Source organism: Falco biarmicus, chromosome 4 (genome assembly GCF_023638135.1).
Source record: "Falco biarmicus isolate bFalBia1 chromosome 4, bFalBia1.pri, whole genome shotgun sequence".
Lineage (NCBI taxonomy): Eukaryota > Metazoa > Chordata > Aves > Falconiformes > Falconidae > Falco > Falco biarmicus.
In genome coordinates, this window is record NC_079291.1 from 56,289,201 (window position 1) to 56,306,716 (window position 17,516).

At 35.3% G+C, this 17,516-nt stretch overlaps 1 protein-coding gene across 1 annotated transcript in view; it reads right to left on the reverse strand.

The window, feature by feature from the left end:
• Positions 1-752: 752 nt before the first annotated feature.
• Positions 753-17,516, reverse strand: part of LOC130148978 (sodium channel protein type 5 subunit alpha-like) — a 53,943-nt gene continuing 37,179 nt past the window's right edge. Inside the window, exons 19-28 of the mRNA XM_056338182.1 lie at positions 16,647-16,801; positions 13,121-13,294; positions 11,576-11,713; positions 10,374-10,628; positions 9,415-9,468; positions 8,352-8,493; positions 6,802-6,902; positions 5,156-5,420; positions 1,659-3,848; positions 753-1,520 (exon numbers count right to left, since the gene is read on the reverse strand). Coding sequence (XP_056194157.1) covers positions 2,698-3,848; positions 5,156-5,420; positions 6,802-6,902; positions 8,352-8,493; positions 9,415-9,468; positions 10,374-10,628; positions 11,576-11,713; positions 13,121-13,294; positions 16,647-16,801 — 2,435 coding nt within the window. The 3' untranslated portion in view covers positions 753-1,520; positions 1,659-2,697. The remainder of the gene's footprint in view (positions 1,521-1,658; positions 3,849-5,155; positions 5,421-6,801; positions 6,903-8,351; positions 8,494-9,414; positions 9,469-10,373; positions 10,629-11,575; positions 11,714-13,120; positions 13,295-16,646; positions 16,802-17,516) is intronic.

A 17,516-nucleotide genomic window follows, 5' to 3' on the forward strand; every position in this document is an offset into this window, starting at 1 on the left:
GTTCCAGATATAAGAATGTCAAAAACTCCCACCTGTTCACTGCAATTAACTCATCACCACATACAGTCTTCTTCAAGAAACTCTATGTTGCTTCAGCAGCTGAATTGGCTTTGGGGCAATCCTAGCACCAACAAGCTGGGTATAACCATTCTCCTTTCAACCCTGCGACAGCGTGCTAAGTCTCGTTTATTAATGCTGAAGCAATATTAAAAATCCATCCAGGCTTTTAAATTTGTACTGTGGTGAATTCAGGCTTTTGTATGTTTCTGAGGTAAAATAATCACTAAGGATGTGTTCATGCCAGGTATGATTTTGTCCAAAACTGCTGCCCCTACATGGGAATAAAGTAATAGAATCATAGAACCATCTAAGTTGGAAAAAACCCTTAAGATCATAGAGTCCAACCATCAACCTAACACCTTTCTGTTCACCTTTGAAGTAATTCTAATTATGGACCAGGGCGCAGCACCTTCTGTTGCACTCAAACAACATAATTTTAAATCTTAAACATCAGATTAATTAAAAAAAAAAAATGGCATTTTGTTAGCTATTATTAGTGTTTAAAATTCATTCTTTCATCATTAAGATTCTCTCATTTCCCAAATATGGCTTTTGCAGTGTTTCCTCATTTTCCAACATGCAAGAACAAAGCACTTTTACCTCTTTCCTTGCAAACATTTCCTGCTACAGTGCTATAGAGAAATGCTTGAAACTACCCCTCTGGAAGATCCAAGCACACAGGAGAACATAGGTGGGTTTTCCACATTTATTAATTCCATCAATCTGTCACATGTAAAAATCAGAACAGCCAGCGAACACACGCCTGCTGAGGACTGCGGCCAGCTGGAGAGGCCAGGACAGAAAAAGAAGCCAGTTATGATGTTATTTTCTACGTTATTTACAATTAATGTAATACCTCCATGCTGAAGTGTACAAGTTTGACGTGTTTCACTTGACTGGCCATATTCTAAAATGCAGTAAATGCTGCCATCTAATGGTGTCTGATTATTGAACAAAAGCCCTCGGCTCATTCCAGCTTACACTGAACAAAAGAAATAGTTTCACCTCAAAAGCATCACTCTGCAGGGCAGGGCACAAGCAAGCCAGGCGGGACAGAAGCAGATCTCAAGCTGATCCACCAAGTACCTCTGCACCCCGCTTCCCAGTGCTGCTGGCACCAGGGGCAGGTTTCTGAGTTATCCTCGTCAACTTTTTTCTGAACAGAAGCTGGTTCTGGAAGCAATGAAGCTAGTTCAAACCATACTGTATCCAAACTCATTAACTCGTGGCTTCCATGTACCTTGATTTCTGCTAAAAGTAGCTTAGATTTGACTGTATCTGTCATATTTTAATAGTATTTAACACAGGGAATGACAGTAAAAATGAATTACCTTATTGTCCCTACTACTCCTGGCCTGAAAATGATTCCCTGTAAGAAGTAAAATATTTTTGGTTTTCTTGTGCTAATAGGTAGCTATTTTTGGAAAATTACATTACTGTGGTTCTACCCCTGAAGATACCTCTTACAAAACAGACAAAAATGTGTTAAGCAGATGAACTCTACTGAAGAATCTGAGACTGAAGATACCTCTTACAAAACAGACAAAAATGTGTTAAGCAGATGAACGCTTTATTGAAGAATCTGAGACTGAAGATACCTCTTACAAAACAGACAAAAATGTGTTAAGCAGATGAACTCTTTATTGAAAAGTCTAAAATAGTCCTAGTTCATTAGTAGTTCTGAGGCTACAACATCTGACCAATCTAAGCTGCAAAAAAACCCAGCAAAAGCAATATTAATACACATTGTTCATACAAGGGGTTTTTTTCACAACCTATGAAATAAATACTTACTCTAACTTTAATAAAGATAGCCTTGTAAGATATACCATGAACTCCTTTTCATATTACTAAGTAATAATTTATCTGACATTTAGATGAAGTATAGTGATGAAATTCTATGTACAATAATTCTTAACATTTTCTGGAAAGAATACCTCTTGTGTAACATCCCTTCATATCAGTAACTATTAGTATCACAATTTTCATACACTGAATGATACAAAGAGCAATTTATACCCAACTTTCCAGCACAGACACCTGATGATATGTTAAAACCATGTAGGTGCAAGTGTAAAGACATCTCAAAAATCCATAAGCATAAACAAACCCATCCAAAGGCACTAAGAGGAAGGTGGTCCCAAACAACATAGAAATTAGTGGCTGATTATACTCACAAATTTTGAGTGAGCTCTTTTACAGAAAATGCAGTAATTATTTAATTTTGCTACAATAACCAATTTTTCAAACTAGGCTTTATCTCTAAAGAGATATACATTGTTCTACAGCTTTGTGTGCTTGTAAATCATATTACAGTTACAACAACCTTGTACAGATTTCTTCTGTAAACACAGAAATACTAAGTGATACAAAAAATGACAGATGTAAAAATTAACTCCCCTACTCCAGTAGCTGAGGAAAATAAAATCCACGGTTTGATTTTCCTTTAAGATTTATGACATAGTTGTTCAAATCTTAATTGTTCTAAGGAGTATTTGCAAAACTGAACGACCAGAATACTGAAAGGCTCCCATCATTATTCTAATTTAGAGCATTATGCTCTGGGATCAAAATATTTTGTCCATCTGAAAACAACCGATATTGATTTAATCAAAAATGCTGCAGATTGGGGCAACATTATGTATCCGCTTTATTGCTACCTCTTTCAGCAATGCCATCATAAAATAAAGGGAGAGATATGGAAGAGGTAGTTCGTGATTTATCCAGCTTCCTACCATTATTATCATTAAGCATTGATGCAATAAGACTTTCCTTCTCACGTGTTTCTTCTTCAAAGACAGCACTGTTATAATGTTTATGACGGTGTAAGAAAGATTTATTTTTAAAAGAACGCTGCATTAAATACCTCCTGAAAGCCCTTTGAATAACAAGAGCCGATACCTCCTCCTGTTTTCTTTTAAGGGTAGTAGTAATTGGCTTGTAAGAAATGTTAGATGAATTGGCAGCTATAAATTTTTCTTCCATGTGTAATTCAAGACCATCCAAATTTCCAGATTCTCCCAAGACCCTTTTAGTGAAAGCAAGCAAGATATCCAAGCAGTGGATCTTATCTCCAGTAACTATAGGGATGTCCAGAGATATAAGCTGAATTTTATTAGGCTTTGGAATGCGTAAGGGTTCTGCCAGAGCATCTGCAAAGTCTGAAAGAGCAGAATATTCAATAAACTGTGTTGCCTCAGGATCAAATTTTCCCCAGGTCTCATAAAACATATCAAAGTCATCCTCACAAAGAGGATCTGTGCTTTCTTCAGTGGCAACACTGAAGTTCTCTAAAATGACAGCTATGTACATATTTACAACAATGAGAAATGATATAATGACATAGCTTACAAAAAATATAATACCAACCCCCTTATTTGTGCAATTTTCTTTCTGTTCAGCTGTTAAATTTAAGTTGGGAGCACATGAATTAGATCCTTTTAACATAGGGAGCAGGAGACCATCCCAGCCAGCTGACGTTGTAATTTGGAAGAGACAGAGAATGCTACTATCGAAGGTTTGAAAGTTGAAAAGGTTATCAATCCCACCTTCCCAGCCAACACAGGCAAAGTTTGTCATGCCCACGATGGCATAAATGAACATAACCAGAAAAAGCAAAAGACCAATGTTGAACAGTGCAGGAAGAGACATCAGTAATGCAAAAAGAAGAGTTCGAATTCCTCTAGCTTTTCGAATTAATCTCAGGATTCGGCCAATTCGCACCAAACGAAAAATTCTCAAAAGTGTAGGAGAGAACATGGCTTGAAAGCCTTCAGAAAGTCCAATACCTTTGAAATGAAAAAGAAAACAAAATGTTGTCAAGTGAAATTCCCTATTTGTGTCCCTTTTGTTACATTCTATGCTTTAGGTGTTGAAAGTAACATTGATCATATTACATCATTTTCAACAAAAACATTACCATTAATTACTTACAAAAGAGCTTACGCAAAGAAAGATAAATTGTAATAACTTTATAAAGAGGTATCACAAATATGTGTGGTTTGGAAATTGCATTCTCCCAGATTTCTCAAATTCAGGGGGTGAAATTACGCATTGCTAAGTAGTTAAAAAATCCTTTTAAATCCATTCAGCTCCTGTGCTGGAAGCTATGGGGCTTGCCTCCTAGCTGCTGTCTGAACACTGGTTCTCCTGCAGGCCTAAGCCACCTGCTAAGTGTGAGCTTTTCATTAATGCTTGGTACTTGAATGAGATCAGAGAAGAGCAAGAAGAAAATAAAGGAAAACTGTCTTTCAGTACTCATCCTCCATTGCACCTCCTTCTATGATCTTACTATCAGAGTAATGTAAATTATTACAAACAGAAGGCTTAAGAAGTCAGCATTTTCCTGGGTTGCATGGGATAGCAAAGGGGTGCTGTGCTTAGGGATGAAGCAGAGAACTCAGATCAGTTTTTCTTTATTCTATGATATAAACTGAGCCTGAGTAGGAAGCACAGACTTAATAAGCTGTACAAGAAATTCAAGCTATATGTGACCCTTTGCAGAGGAAACTATAAGCAACTAGTCTCATTTGAAAAGCAAAACAAAACCAAGCCAGTTTTAATAAGACTTTTCACCGTCACAAATGGTGACCCAGAATTAGAACGGTGCTGAGCAATCAAATTTTTCCTTAGCTTTCTAAATCAGCCCTCGGGATCTGCCTTCTTAAAAGAAATTCCTGGAAAATGAAATAAATCTTTCTCATTTTTCATATAAATGTTTTTTTAAACTGAATTGACTTTTACTGTGAAAACAACACTTAATGTGATTACATGTAAATTGAAAGCATAAAAACATTAACAAAAGAGTTTAAGTACAATAACTTAGAAAAGATGTTACTGCATTAAATTCCTATTCTGTTAATTACTCAATAAAAACTCATACTTTAAAAAACAATTGAAAACTATCCATTTTAGTACTCTGCAAAGACATAAGGGAAAACAAAAATACATCTAAGGAATCACTTAGCATATGGTTTGAATAAGTGCAATGGATCTGGAATTTATTTATCAGCTATATGTAAGTGGTTACTTCATACTGCAATTTGGTTTTGTATTGGTAAAACACATTACCTATCTAATAACAACTGATACTTACTAACTAGTGAAAGGACCACAACAGCTAAATCAAATATGTTCCAGGCGCTGGTGAAGAAGTAATGTCTTAAGGCTAGTATTTTTATGACACATTCCCCAGTAAACACCACCACAAAAAAGAAGTTGATTTTTTTAAGAACATCCTTGATGTTATTCTCATTATTTTCTGCCATCATAACGACCATATTTAGACAGATGAGAGTCACAATGGTAATGTCAAATGCTTTGTGCGATATTATATCAAACAGTAATCCTTGGAACATGTTCTGTGGAGAGAAAGAGAAGAACTGCTTAATGTGAAAAGGAATAAGGCCTAAAAACCTTAAGATCCACCTGAGAAGAGTCTCAGGTCTGTAAAAGCCCCGTTCTGCCTTGCAAAATTGCTCAGCTTGGGAGGAAACACAGCGTGTAGTGCTGAATCGCCTGTTCTTGCTCACTGTACGCAGGCCTAAGCCATTGTTGGAAACTGCTGTACCAGGTACTAGAAATCATAAATCAGGTAAAGTTAGACACACCAATAGAAGAAAATGGTAACAAGCCAAGATTTATATAAAAGATCCTGGCAGGGTCACTTATAAAAGAAAGTTGAAAGGTTCAACTCTGAGGAAGGCTACCTGAGCGGGGCCGAAGGCCGGAATGACCCCCTCAAAACTGATGCCAAGAGAGGATTCTGCTTAGACTCCGCCTATCATTAATATGCAATGTGATGTTGTAATTACATGCATAATGTATGAAGAGATGTTGCAATCACATATGTCAAATGTATAAATTAGCCTGTTTCGCACCTGTGCTTCAGAGCGAGTTTCTGTGGTGCAAACCACCTCCTCCCCTGCGCAGATAATAAATAGCTTGCTGCTAAAAGTACTCAAAGTCTCTTAGCAGTTTTCCTCATTCCAAGGTTTTTTGGCATCAAATGCTACTGTGAAGATCCAGGCTACATTCAAATATTAATCAGTAATTTGTGCTTAGAAAGAGAATTTAAGGGAATATAACTTTAACAATAAGCTTCTAGAAGCACTTTTAGGTGTTTTGTTTAGACCTTCAAAGAAAACAGTATTTTGCTAAGTATTTTCAGGTATCATGCAACCACATTTCCTTAGAGAAAATACAGCAGGAAAACGTTCAGAATACATTGTGATTTCTCTTTTAATAGAAATACTTATTCTAATTAAAATGTCATAAGCAAGGAAAATTCTGAATAGTTACTATGTGAAGCCAGGCCTGGAATTAAATTTAAGAAACTATAAGAAATAAAGCATAAGATTATTTAAAAGTAACGGCTATGGGGCATACACTACTCACTATTCCTTCTCACCTGCAAAAATCCAATCTAGTTGCAGGAGCAGTAGCATGCAACTAAAGCAACCAAGGTCATGGTATGAATATCAAATACTTAATATGAACCTTTATAAATAGATTGTACATTTGAATAGGTGATAAATAGGCTGTAAATTTCCTTAATTAATACCTACAAAGAAAGACTGCATCAGATTAAATTAAGAAATGGAGAGGAAAATGTAAATACTATATTGAATGAGGAAGATGATGGGCTCTAAAGTGAAGTTTATTCCAGATGCCTGGCTACTAAGTTTAAATACAGTCACCACCTTTATATCTTCTATCATATTCTACTTCAGATGGTCCTACCAATGGTCTTGGGATGGGTTTCTGAGGTTTCTTGGATCCAAGTTTTTTTAGGGCATTATAATACTTTTTCTGTTCCTCAGTCAAAAACAGATCTCTTCCACCTAAGTAAACGGAAAGAATACTGTTGATCAGCTGAAGTTTATGCACTCAACTATATAAACAGCAGCAAATTTATGCAAAAAAACAGTAACAACTGTCACAAGAGGCATCTCAGAGAGCACAGAGACCAAATGTCTTCACCATTTCTCCTTTTCCCCTTGTTCTTTGACAAGAAGTACTGCAAAAAGTTGATTAGGATTTGATCATGAAAGTCTAGTCTCGACAGTGCTCCCAAGTCACTTTCCTCAGATGGGAGGGCCTTCCTGAAATTTTATAAATTTCTTTCATATTTTTAAAATGGCATAAGACTCATCAACAAGTAAAATACTTCCCATTTATATTTTTGGGAAAGGTAGAAACAGAAGTATATTGCTGGGCTAGCAAGTAAAGAGAGGGTTATGAACAAGCATTTTGGGACCAAATTCTGTGGGGGGTTCCTGATACTGAATTTCTGGTGCTCATCTGATTACCATCTACACCACCTGTACTACTTAGCAATCACTTTGAATCTGAGAATTCAGGAGAAGCCACTCATCATAAAAGCATTGAATGATTAGCATTTTGTACAAGAAACATGTAAAACAATACTCAGTACAGCATCTGCACTTTGAATCACTCTGGTAAAAAAAAACCTTTGAAAAATCAGTTTAATTTTACTATATGGAATCTCCGTGAAAATCCCCAAAAAGCAGCAAAGAAATGAAAATGAAAAAAAATGCCCACTGACAGCATGGACTAAGAAAAAAGTGTTACGTCCACATAAACTTCTAGCAAATGTTCAGGCTCATAAGCTACTTAGCCAGTGTTTCTTCTGTCTGTTGGGATTATTATAACTGGGACTTTGTTATAAAAGGAAATTATTATAGTGAAGTTGGACCATTGTTCCTCAGCTCTTACATATCCTTTCTCTGTTCAAATGTAGAGGGCAGAAGAATTTCTCGTGGGCCTTATTGCCATCTATCACCACCAAGGGCAGTAATTCTTTGACACTTGGTGTATAAATCAGCTTACAGAAATAATAAATGGCTCCTGTAGAGATTCTGTCTTCCAAATATGAACCCTGAAGTTGTAATCCTCCTGTAGTTTACTCTGAGCAAAAAGGGTTATTCTATTCTCCAGAGAAAATCTTCAAAGGAGAAGCAAAGAATTTCACTCTCCTGTAGAAAAGTCAATGTAACTTTTTTTGGCTTCTCTTTTCTAAAACTACCCACTCTTTCCTCCTTGTCCTCCTACTTAGAAAAAATCAGAATTTGGTACGAAAATAGAATGTACAGATAAATTACTAAAAGCTTTGAGGAGAAGGGGACTCCTGTTTTCAAAACTTGGTATGTATTATTTTAAATTTCTCCAGTCAAATAGTTCCCTGAAAATATTAGACATGCAGACGTCAAACTAACATTCACTTAATCAAATCTGGATTATGAGAGACTCTGAATTAGCTCATGTAATACTTATCTTTTTCCTTTGTTGATTAAAATTGCTGATAACCACTCCAATGAAAAGGTTCAGCATGAAGAAAGATCCAAAAATAATGAAAATAACAAAATACATATACATGGCTAAGAATGCTTCAAACTTTGGCTGTTCGTCTATCTGTTAAAAAAAATCAAAACAGAAAAATCAGATAATCACAGCTTTATCATTTCCAGTTTACAGGAACAAATCCTTTTATTGCCAGGAGGGATAAATTATTCCTACCTATTTAAACCTTTATTTAGATGTACAAGTAGAACAATTGTCTTGTTCTGTTTTGTTATTGTTTGTAAAGATAATTACAACGATATTTAGCTAAATCCAGCTCTAGTAAATTCTTCAGTCATAGATAAACAGATCAATCAGAAGTGATGCTGTGAACGCCTAGATTAGAAAAACAGCTGAGACTAAACATAATGGTGAACTGCCATCCCTTCAAATTCCAGCCAAGAAGCAGTTTTAAAAATCCAGCTCAGTACAATCAGCCCTACAAGGAACAATTTTAATTAGCAGTTATTTCACTACATTCAAAAGCACAGCACTTGAATGAATAAGGAAAACACAAATTAAATTAAACATAGAAAAGTTAAAACACACTCTACTACTGAGAGAATACGAAATAGCACATGGAAATGGGGAAGAAATAGTAAGGATGTCAAATTCAGGGAAGAAAACCTCCAGAAATAACTGATAGAGATGCATGCCATTTTAATGCTACTATACACACTTCAGAGGCATAGTCCCTCCAAGACCTTCTGAACTCTGTCGCCAAAACAGACTTGTCCAAAACTTGCAACACCTTGCCCTCTGCATTCTTGAAATAGGTTTTTGTCTGGTGTCACTCTATTTTGACCAGTTTTCTTTTGTCTAAGTACCAGATATATGGCACTCCAAGGATTATTGTTTTACTGCGTCGTATGATGCACTCATCCAGTTATATTTCTGACTTGATATTGCAGACAAAGCTGAAAAATGCATTGTGTGGATAGAAAAGGAAAGAAGCAAAGGGAAAAGAACTAAAATCTCACTTTAGCAACACACCTTACGTGAATCCACTGCTGCATACATAATGTCCATCCAACCTTTAAAAGTTGCCTGAAAGAAATGCATTATTAAGGTTATTCTCACTAAAATAAAATTTTTACAAATTAGGTAGAGTAATATAAATGAGATAAGAGTTGTGGAAAAGTGAGCAGTGTGCTATGAAAAAATGTGCATCACTTCTAAATATCTGCTTGGAAGTATGATTCACTGGAGTTTAGTAAAGGGAAAAAAAAGTATTTCCTGAAAAGAAAAACTTGCCATGAATCCTGTGAAATGTCTTTTAATGTTAATTCTTGTTAACTTTAAATTTGTGTAAATTCTCTGCTTTTTGAAAAAGCAGTAAATGTTTCAGCTTAAATAGTATATATATCCTAAAAGGATAAAAACAATTTCTAAGAAAACAGCAGATGATTCCTTCCTGCAACATTTAGCAACTCTGCAGAATCATAGGACACTTTGGTGGATACGGGCAAAGAACTTTATCTACAAAAGATACAAGGATAACAGCCACTTTAAAAAATGCCTTTAGGCATCTCTTTAGGGAGATCAATAAATTAGCATCCCACTATTTTATGACTTAAACAATAGAAGAAAATATAGCAATATAAATAAACTGCATTATACTTTTTCTTTCTCATCCACTCTTCACTTTTACTAAAGAAAATGAGAATAACTTTAAATGTGGTAACATGCTGAGTGTTTCAGGCTCCATATGTTAATCAAAATTGAAACAAAATTGAAGAGCCATGAAACACAGTGCCTAATTTTAATACAAGGTTGCATATGGTAAAATGTCCTTTAGGAAGAACTGAGCACCTTATAGATAAGAAAAATATTTATGGAAGCTAAAAAATCCCTAATTTCAGTGAAATACACAGAAGCATAGTAGTATCCCATGATTGGGCTGCTCAACACATTTCTTTGAAGAAAACTGAGTACGTTTTTAAAGAACTTACCACTTGGAGAAGAGCCAAGTATCCCATCCCAACATTATCAAAGTTTATATCACTATTTGTCCATGTTCCATTATAGAAAGTACAATTATCTCTGTTTTCAATTAGACTGATATTTCCTTTCTTGAGTATGCATTTTGAAAATTTTTTTCCAAGAAATTTTACTCCTGCAATGTTAAATAGGAGCCAGAAGACAACACAGACGAGTAAAACGTTCAAGATTGAGGGGATAGCTCCCAAGAGTGCATTCACAACAACCTTAAATAAAATGAAGGAAAAGAAAGAATTATTCACGTTCAATAGGACACCTTCCCAGAAAACCACTTATTTTTTTCTTCTTCTGTAGGTATTGCAGATTCTCATCCATATAAAAACTAGCAGATGACAAATGTAAAGCCAGCCTTCAGCTCAACATCAAACTTGTCTTAACATGTAATTCTGTGGGATCTATCTTGCCTTTTTGAGGAAGGAAGTAAAAGAGATTGTAACCAGAATTATCCTTGGGTAAAAGAAATACATAAGATTATTAGTCTGTAGTAGCTATGAGATCTAAAAATCAGGTATAGGGGAATGGGTTATATCATCTGCATTTACTACAATATCATAAATAACTCTCTTTTTATCTTGGAGGTGTTTTGTAAGAGAACAAGAGTTTGCTCTCCACAACAAAATGAACATCACCCAATAACCACTGGCAACTGACTGCACACAGCACACATAACTATATATATATATATCTTCTTTTCTATTGACAAGTAATTAAAAATTGTTCCTTTTTTCCCAAGAAAATTAATTTTTGTTCAGAAGAATTTGCCAAATATTGCTGGATGAAATTTTTCCATGTCTAAGATAAACGAAAGAATGGGTTTCAGAAAAATATAAGTCTAAAAAAATTCTTGCTTAGTTTATTCTGCAAATTGCACTGAAAATGGAAACATGGAGAAATATTCTGGCGTTCACATTAATATATGTAATAATTAATTGTGGTAGCACATTATAATTCCATTTCCTTATTTCACTTGTATTTATAAATTTCTGTGAAAGTGTTAGGTATTCTTTCAAAATAACAACCATAATATGTAAGTTGGCAATCGGAACCATCTTAATGCCATCATGTCCCAAAATAGAGATTCAAGTTGAAATTGTTGCAAGAGCTTCAAACGCAGTTATTACAAAACACACACACCCACCCCCAACATCCTTACCTTTATCCCTTCAAATCTTGACAAAGCTCGTAGTGGCCTTAATGCTCTAAGAGTCCTGAGAGATTTCAGGGCACTCCCAGAGGAACAAGGTGATGTGTCTTGGGAAACACTAGTTAGTCCCCAGGAAACAAATGACAGCTGTGTTCATTGAATTGAAACCAAGATCATTACAGGGTATACAAAAATGTATTTTATTTGTGTCAGTAGATAATCATAGGCTGAATGTTACAGCATCATTGACCATTAAGTCAAATGAGGAAAATATGCATTCAAAGTTATTGTAATATAATTTTACTTCATTGCCTTCTAATATTTTAAAAACAATGGAATTATTTCATTCTAATTTGAAACTTTTTTTTATTTTTTCTAAAAAACAGTTCACATAATTTTTTTTAATGCTAGTATAACAACCAAATTGGTAAGTATAGTAATTTTGTGCACTACAGGCCAGAAAGGGTTATTCAAATAAAATATTCCCATTTTCTGCACAGTTATTCTCAGAAGTGTATACAGTAGTTCCATTAATTTCATATCATACCTTAAGATGGTGATGTGGAAACAAAATATATTTTTAAAAGATATCCAGTCTTCACTTTAAATTTTCATGAGAGAAAATGAATTGAAAACATCACAAAATTGTTTCAATAATTAGGGTGCTTTCTAACAATTCATGATTTCCATTTTTCTTCCTATTGCCTCTTCCTTCCTATTTGAGTTTGTTGCCTCATTGTCTAGCTGTTGGATATTTTCATGGTTTTCCTCAGTTTTGGATGGCATCACTATTAATATTACACAACTGTAAATGCTGAAGTCATGCTATACATTCATTGTAAATAGTGATGATATTAGATTTTTCTGTTGACATTTCCTAGTACTCCTCCACCTTCAGTGTTAAACTATTCAGAGGCTATCAAACAGCTACTTTGACATTACTGGAAGTCAGCTGTTTAGATGTCCTTATTTCAAAATAATTTCAAAAAAAAAAAGGACAAAATAATTTCAGTATCTTACCAGTGTATTGATTACAATCAAAAATATTCCATTTTTATATGGCAAGATTATATTATTTAACTTAGTCTGAACTGAACACTGCACTTCCTCCATCTCACTATGGTTGATTTCATCATTTCTCTTTATAGATATATAAAGCATTGCTAGGATTTCTTGGTTGTAAGGCCAAACATATTTTCCTACGTCTTTAACTCTATAGTAAACCATTTTTTCAACAATACCTTTCAATTACTTTACCGTCTAAATTTCTTCTCCTTTAAGGAAGCAACTCTACTTTTTTCTGTTTCTAAATGTCAGAGCTGCCAGCAGCTTCACAGTTTTCTACTGGCTTAATTAATTTATTTTATTTTTATTTCTGATCACTAATTGCACTCTCTTTCTGCACTTGAAAAGGTTTTTATAACCAACATTCTCCTCAGTGACAGTGCTACCTTGTTGAAACTTGTGTTTATTCACCATCAGATTTTACATGTAGCTCTCTATACAGAGCATATCAAAATTCAAAATGTAAGACAAGCTGAATACAATACTTACACATACAATGATGAAGTCAAGCCAACACCAGGCATTTGTGAAATAACTGTGCCAACCATAAGCTATCCATTTCAGAAGCATCTCCATAAAAAAAACATAGGTAAATATTTTATCAGCATACTCTAGGAGCTTTTTCACTGTTTTTCTCTCCTGCAGGTGAATATCTTCAAATGCCTGGAATTTCAAAATTTGGTTTTAAAACAGTTCAGTAGTTTTTACAGATTTTTTTTTTTAATTGCACAATAGTACACAGTTTGGCTTATTATAGCCATTTCATATTAAATCATGGGCAACCACCACTTAATTTTATACTTGGGCGTAAAAAATTAAACTGTAAAATAAGTACAATCTCATTTTCAGGTTGGTTGAAAAATCACATACTTCCAGTTCTTTATGCTCAACACTTCTTCAAAAAAATATCTGATGAGGGTCAATTCTGGCTATTAAACATCCTGTCTTCCCAAGTTAGTGGATAATTTTGAAGTTGTTCGTCTAAAATCCTTCATAATAAAGCTTGAATTAAACACATTAACCACTGTCTTTCAGACTTAGACCTTCCAAATGATTCATCTTTAGTCAGCCTGCAGGCTTTTGTAATACAGATATGAAAAAAATATGACTAATACCTTATCTGGAACTGTTAATTCCTGGAATTTCACATTTTTTTCACCTAAATCTCGACACTACTTTGATGTCAGTAAGGGTTTAGGAACACGTTTTATTGATTGCTGTATTTCATGCCATTGTTCACTACTGTTTAATATAGCTGCCGCTTCGCTAACCTATTTTAAGTTTTTGATATTGCCTACCTGTTCCCAATTCCTTTTAACATCTTACATCATTTCCTCATCAAGCCTCTGGCAATGTCTTGATTCTTGCTTTCATCCATTCCTCCTCTACCTTATAGCTCCATCTCAACTTCTTTTCTCTTTTGTGCCAACATTTCTAATGATCTATCCATCCATTTTCACTACCACTGTTTCCCCCAACAAATCCGGGCTTATTACTTAAAATCTTTTATTTATGTAGTTATATCAGAACTCACCCTGTACCATAGCTTCGCCCAGACCTTATGATTCCTAATGTAAATTACTCAGTCTCCTCTTGTCTCCTTCTCTTTCACGCTGTCCCAAGAGCTCAGTGTGCCTCTAGCGCACGTCAGGGCATTTAACAACTTCTCTTTCTCCTACCCTCATTCAAATTCATGTCCCCTTCTCTGACATTGCCTCTGCAGCTGCTAACTTTCTGTCTATCTTGCCATGAGTAAAAAAGTTGAAATGAGAAGTTGAAGGGTCTGCCCTCTCAAAAGGAATACACTACCTCACATCCTTGAGATGATGGAACACAAATATCTTTGTTTTATAGAGAAAATGAAGGGTAGAGAGATCAATTCATTTTCCCAAAGGAACATGGCTGTAGTCTGTGACAAAGGTCAGGAACCAAACAGAGTCTGTCAAAACTTTAATCCATATCCAGTTCCAATCTCCATCAGCTCTTCACTTAACAGCTCCTTACCTGACTGTGGAATCTCTTATCCTTCTATTTTTGTTTAATAAATTCATTAACAGTCAACACTCCCTAAAGAAATAGCAGGCTGTGTTACAGGGGAGACTGACACAGGTGGTCCACAGACCTCTGGTTCAAGGGAGCATGGTAGCAAAGACTACTCAATGGTTTTGCAAGGATTAGTTCAAATACAGTGGGCCTTAATAGTTGTAAGTTATCACCAGTCACATTAAATCATTATGTATCTCTTGCAGAAACACCTGGGTGACTCTGCTATGTATCTCCAGTGCTCTGGGAGACACTGGTTATTTCGTCATTACAGCAGACCTGATTTGCTCCCCTGTATTTACGACATGCTGATAATAATAAACCAGCCTAAAAGGCCATAGATAAAGGGGGAGCTGGAGCACAACCAAGTGCTTAGCTCAAATGAGACCTGAAACAATAAACTCCTGTAAAATCATTGCTGTGTTTCTGCTTTATATTCTCACTGAAAAAAACACAAGGCAGAGATGCATCTATGTATAGTTACCAACAATCTGGTAAGAGTTACGCATTCCTGCTCTGCAGCATAAGAAAGCAGTAATACTATTCCTGGAGCTAAGTGGTCTTTGAAGCGGCAGTCATTCAGTTGTGCTACAATTAGGAGAAATGTCTACAGTGCAGGGCTGTCACTGTCCACAGGACAAGTAATTTGACTATGGGTAACTGAGAACTCCGGTCATTCATGTACATAAACCTATTTACCATTTCCTACCTTTTTTCTGAGCAAGTTTAATAATTAGCATCGTCTTTTTCACAGTTTAACCTTGGCTTCCTTGATTTCCATCTACTATTCAAATCACCCATTCATTAGCAGTGATGCTCTTCCAAATTTCTAACCATTAATTCTTCCTTTTCTCTGAGCACTGAGCACTTACCACATATTTTTCCGTGTATTATATGATAACCATCTCATTTAATATACTTCAAAGCCATGGACATGCCTGATGGTATTGTAACCCTTCATTCCAGCTGATTCAGAAAATTCTGTATCAGCAAATAACTTTATAAACAAACAGAAAATGGGCAAGCCCCTTTTTGCAAGAGGACAATAGTATCTTTGAAATCTGAAAGTTTTCAATGAAAGTTCTGACCACTGCAATACATCTTCGATGAAAAGAAATCATTATTGTTCTGTTATCTTGCATCTGGATACCAACCAGTTTTGTGTTCAACTCAGCCAGATCCTACAGTACATTAAATAATAACTCAGTTTCCTTCCTTGCTTCAGTTTGGTTCCATCTGAGTACAGAGAAATCCTCGGGATTCCCAGGGAATTCCCTTGGAGATTTTGCCACAGACATTTTTAAGCAGACAGTTCAGACCTATGGTTCAGTGGACAACCTAAATTAATGCACAGAGATTTTATCTGGAAAATTCTGACATCCACCATATAGGTCACTTTCACACTAGTTGGTTATGCTCCTTCTGCGCTAAATAATGTTTTATTTAACAAATTACTTTCAGTAGACATAGTGAATATGGTTTCAAATCAAATAAAACTTCCTTTGTGCTTCAGTAGAAAGGGACATAATCAGAGTAGTGATGAAACATTAAATCACCTACCAGTTTACAGACATCTTCAGTTTTAGATTCTGATCATTTTAATGTTTGGATGATTTTAAATCTAGGTTTTTACTGAGAAGTTAGTCTGCTTTACAAATTTAGGAGAAGCTTTATTTTTTTAAGATTTCCTAAGTAATTTCAGACCCTGGTTTAGCCTCCTAATTAAGTACACAAGTGTGTGAAGAACTATGTTCCATGAAGAATGGGACTACGCAGATGAATATGGTTCCAGATAGTTAAATATCTTATCCAAGTGGACAAAAGCCTTGTAACTCCTAAGGGATACATTTATTATGCTCTTGTCTCTCCCTGGGAAAAGGAATGTGAGAGTAGAAGAAATAAATAATAATATGATTCTTTTCCTTTACTAACAACCATCAATTCAAAATTTGACAAATTGAATTAAATTTACCAGTGCTGCGCTGCTCAATATTATCATAAAAATTATAAAATTTTCAAACCAGCTATGTTTAACAATTCTGTAGCAGGTTTTTCTAAAATTCCACCAAGTTCTGCCTGGAAACTTAGTTATATCCACTATACAACACGGAAAACATTCAATACAACCTGAAAAGAGAAAGAACAGCATATTAAATTCCATTGAACATGTGGAGACATAGAATCTAAAAACTGTAAGACATCTTAAAATGACCTTCTATATACTATATAAAGAAAGTGCTGATTTACTTATGGGGTGATGCCGTGGCTGAAATGATCTAAAGCTAAAGAGAAGATATGATTTGTAGTCCAAAATGACCTCTTTTAATGGAGCAACTTATACATGGAAAAAGCACAAAAAAGCCATTACTTCCATCAAAAAAACCTTGATTATTTTATTTTCTGCATTTATTCTTTTTGTTTTGAAAAGAGATATTATCTTACTAGTGGTTTAGTAAATTATTATTTTCACTGATTATTGCACTTGATTGTACTGCGGAGATGTTACAACTAGATTCTCTGTTCACTGTTTCGCACCAGAAACACATTTCACCAGTAAGATGTAAAGGTGGTAGGACTCAACTATGAGTCAATGGGATCTAAGGAGCTATTCAGGCAATCAAAGGTAGGCGTCCACGTTGGGATGAGCTACACCGTCCCTCTGAATCCCATTAGCTGCACTGACTGAATATTCATCCACTGTACTGCGAGCTCAGACAAATTCGGTTGACGTGCCGTATTAAGACACCATCTACCAATGTACTTATTGTAATTGATCTCCAGCTGCCCCTTCAGGAGTGCTTTGAGTACCTTTGCTCATATACAGATACTTACAGCCTGATGC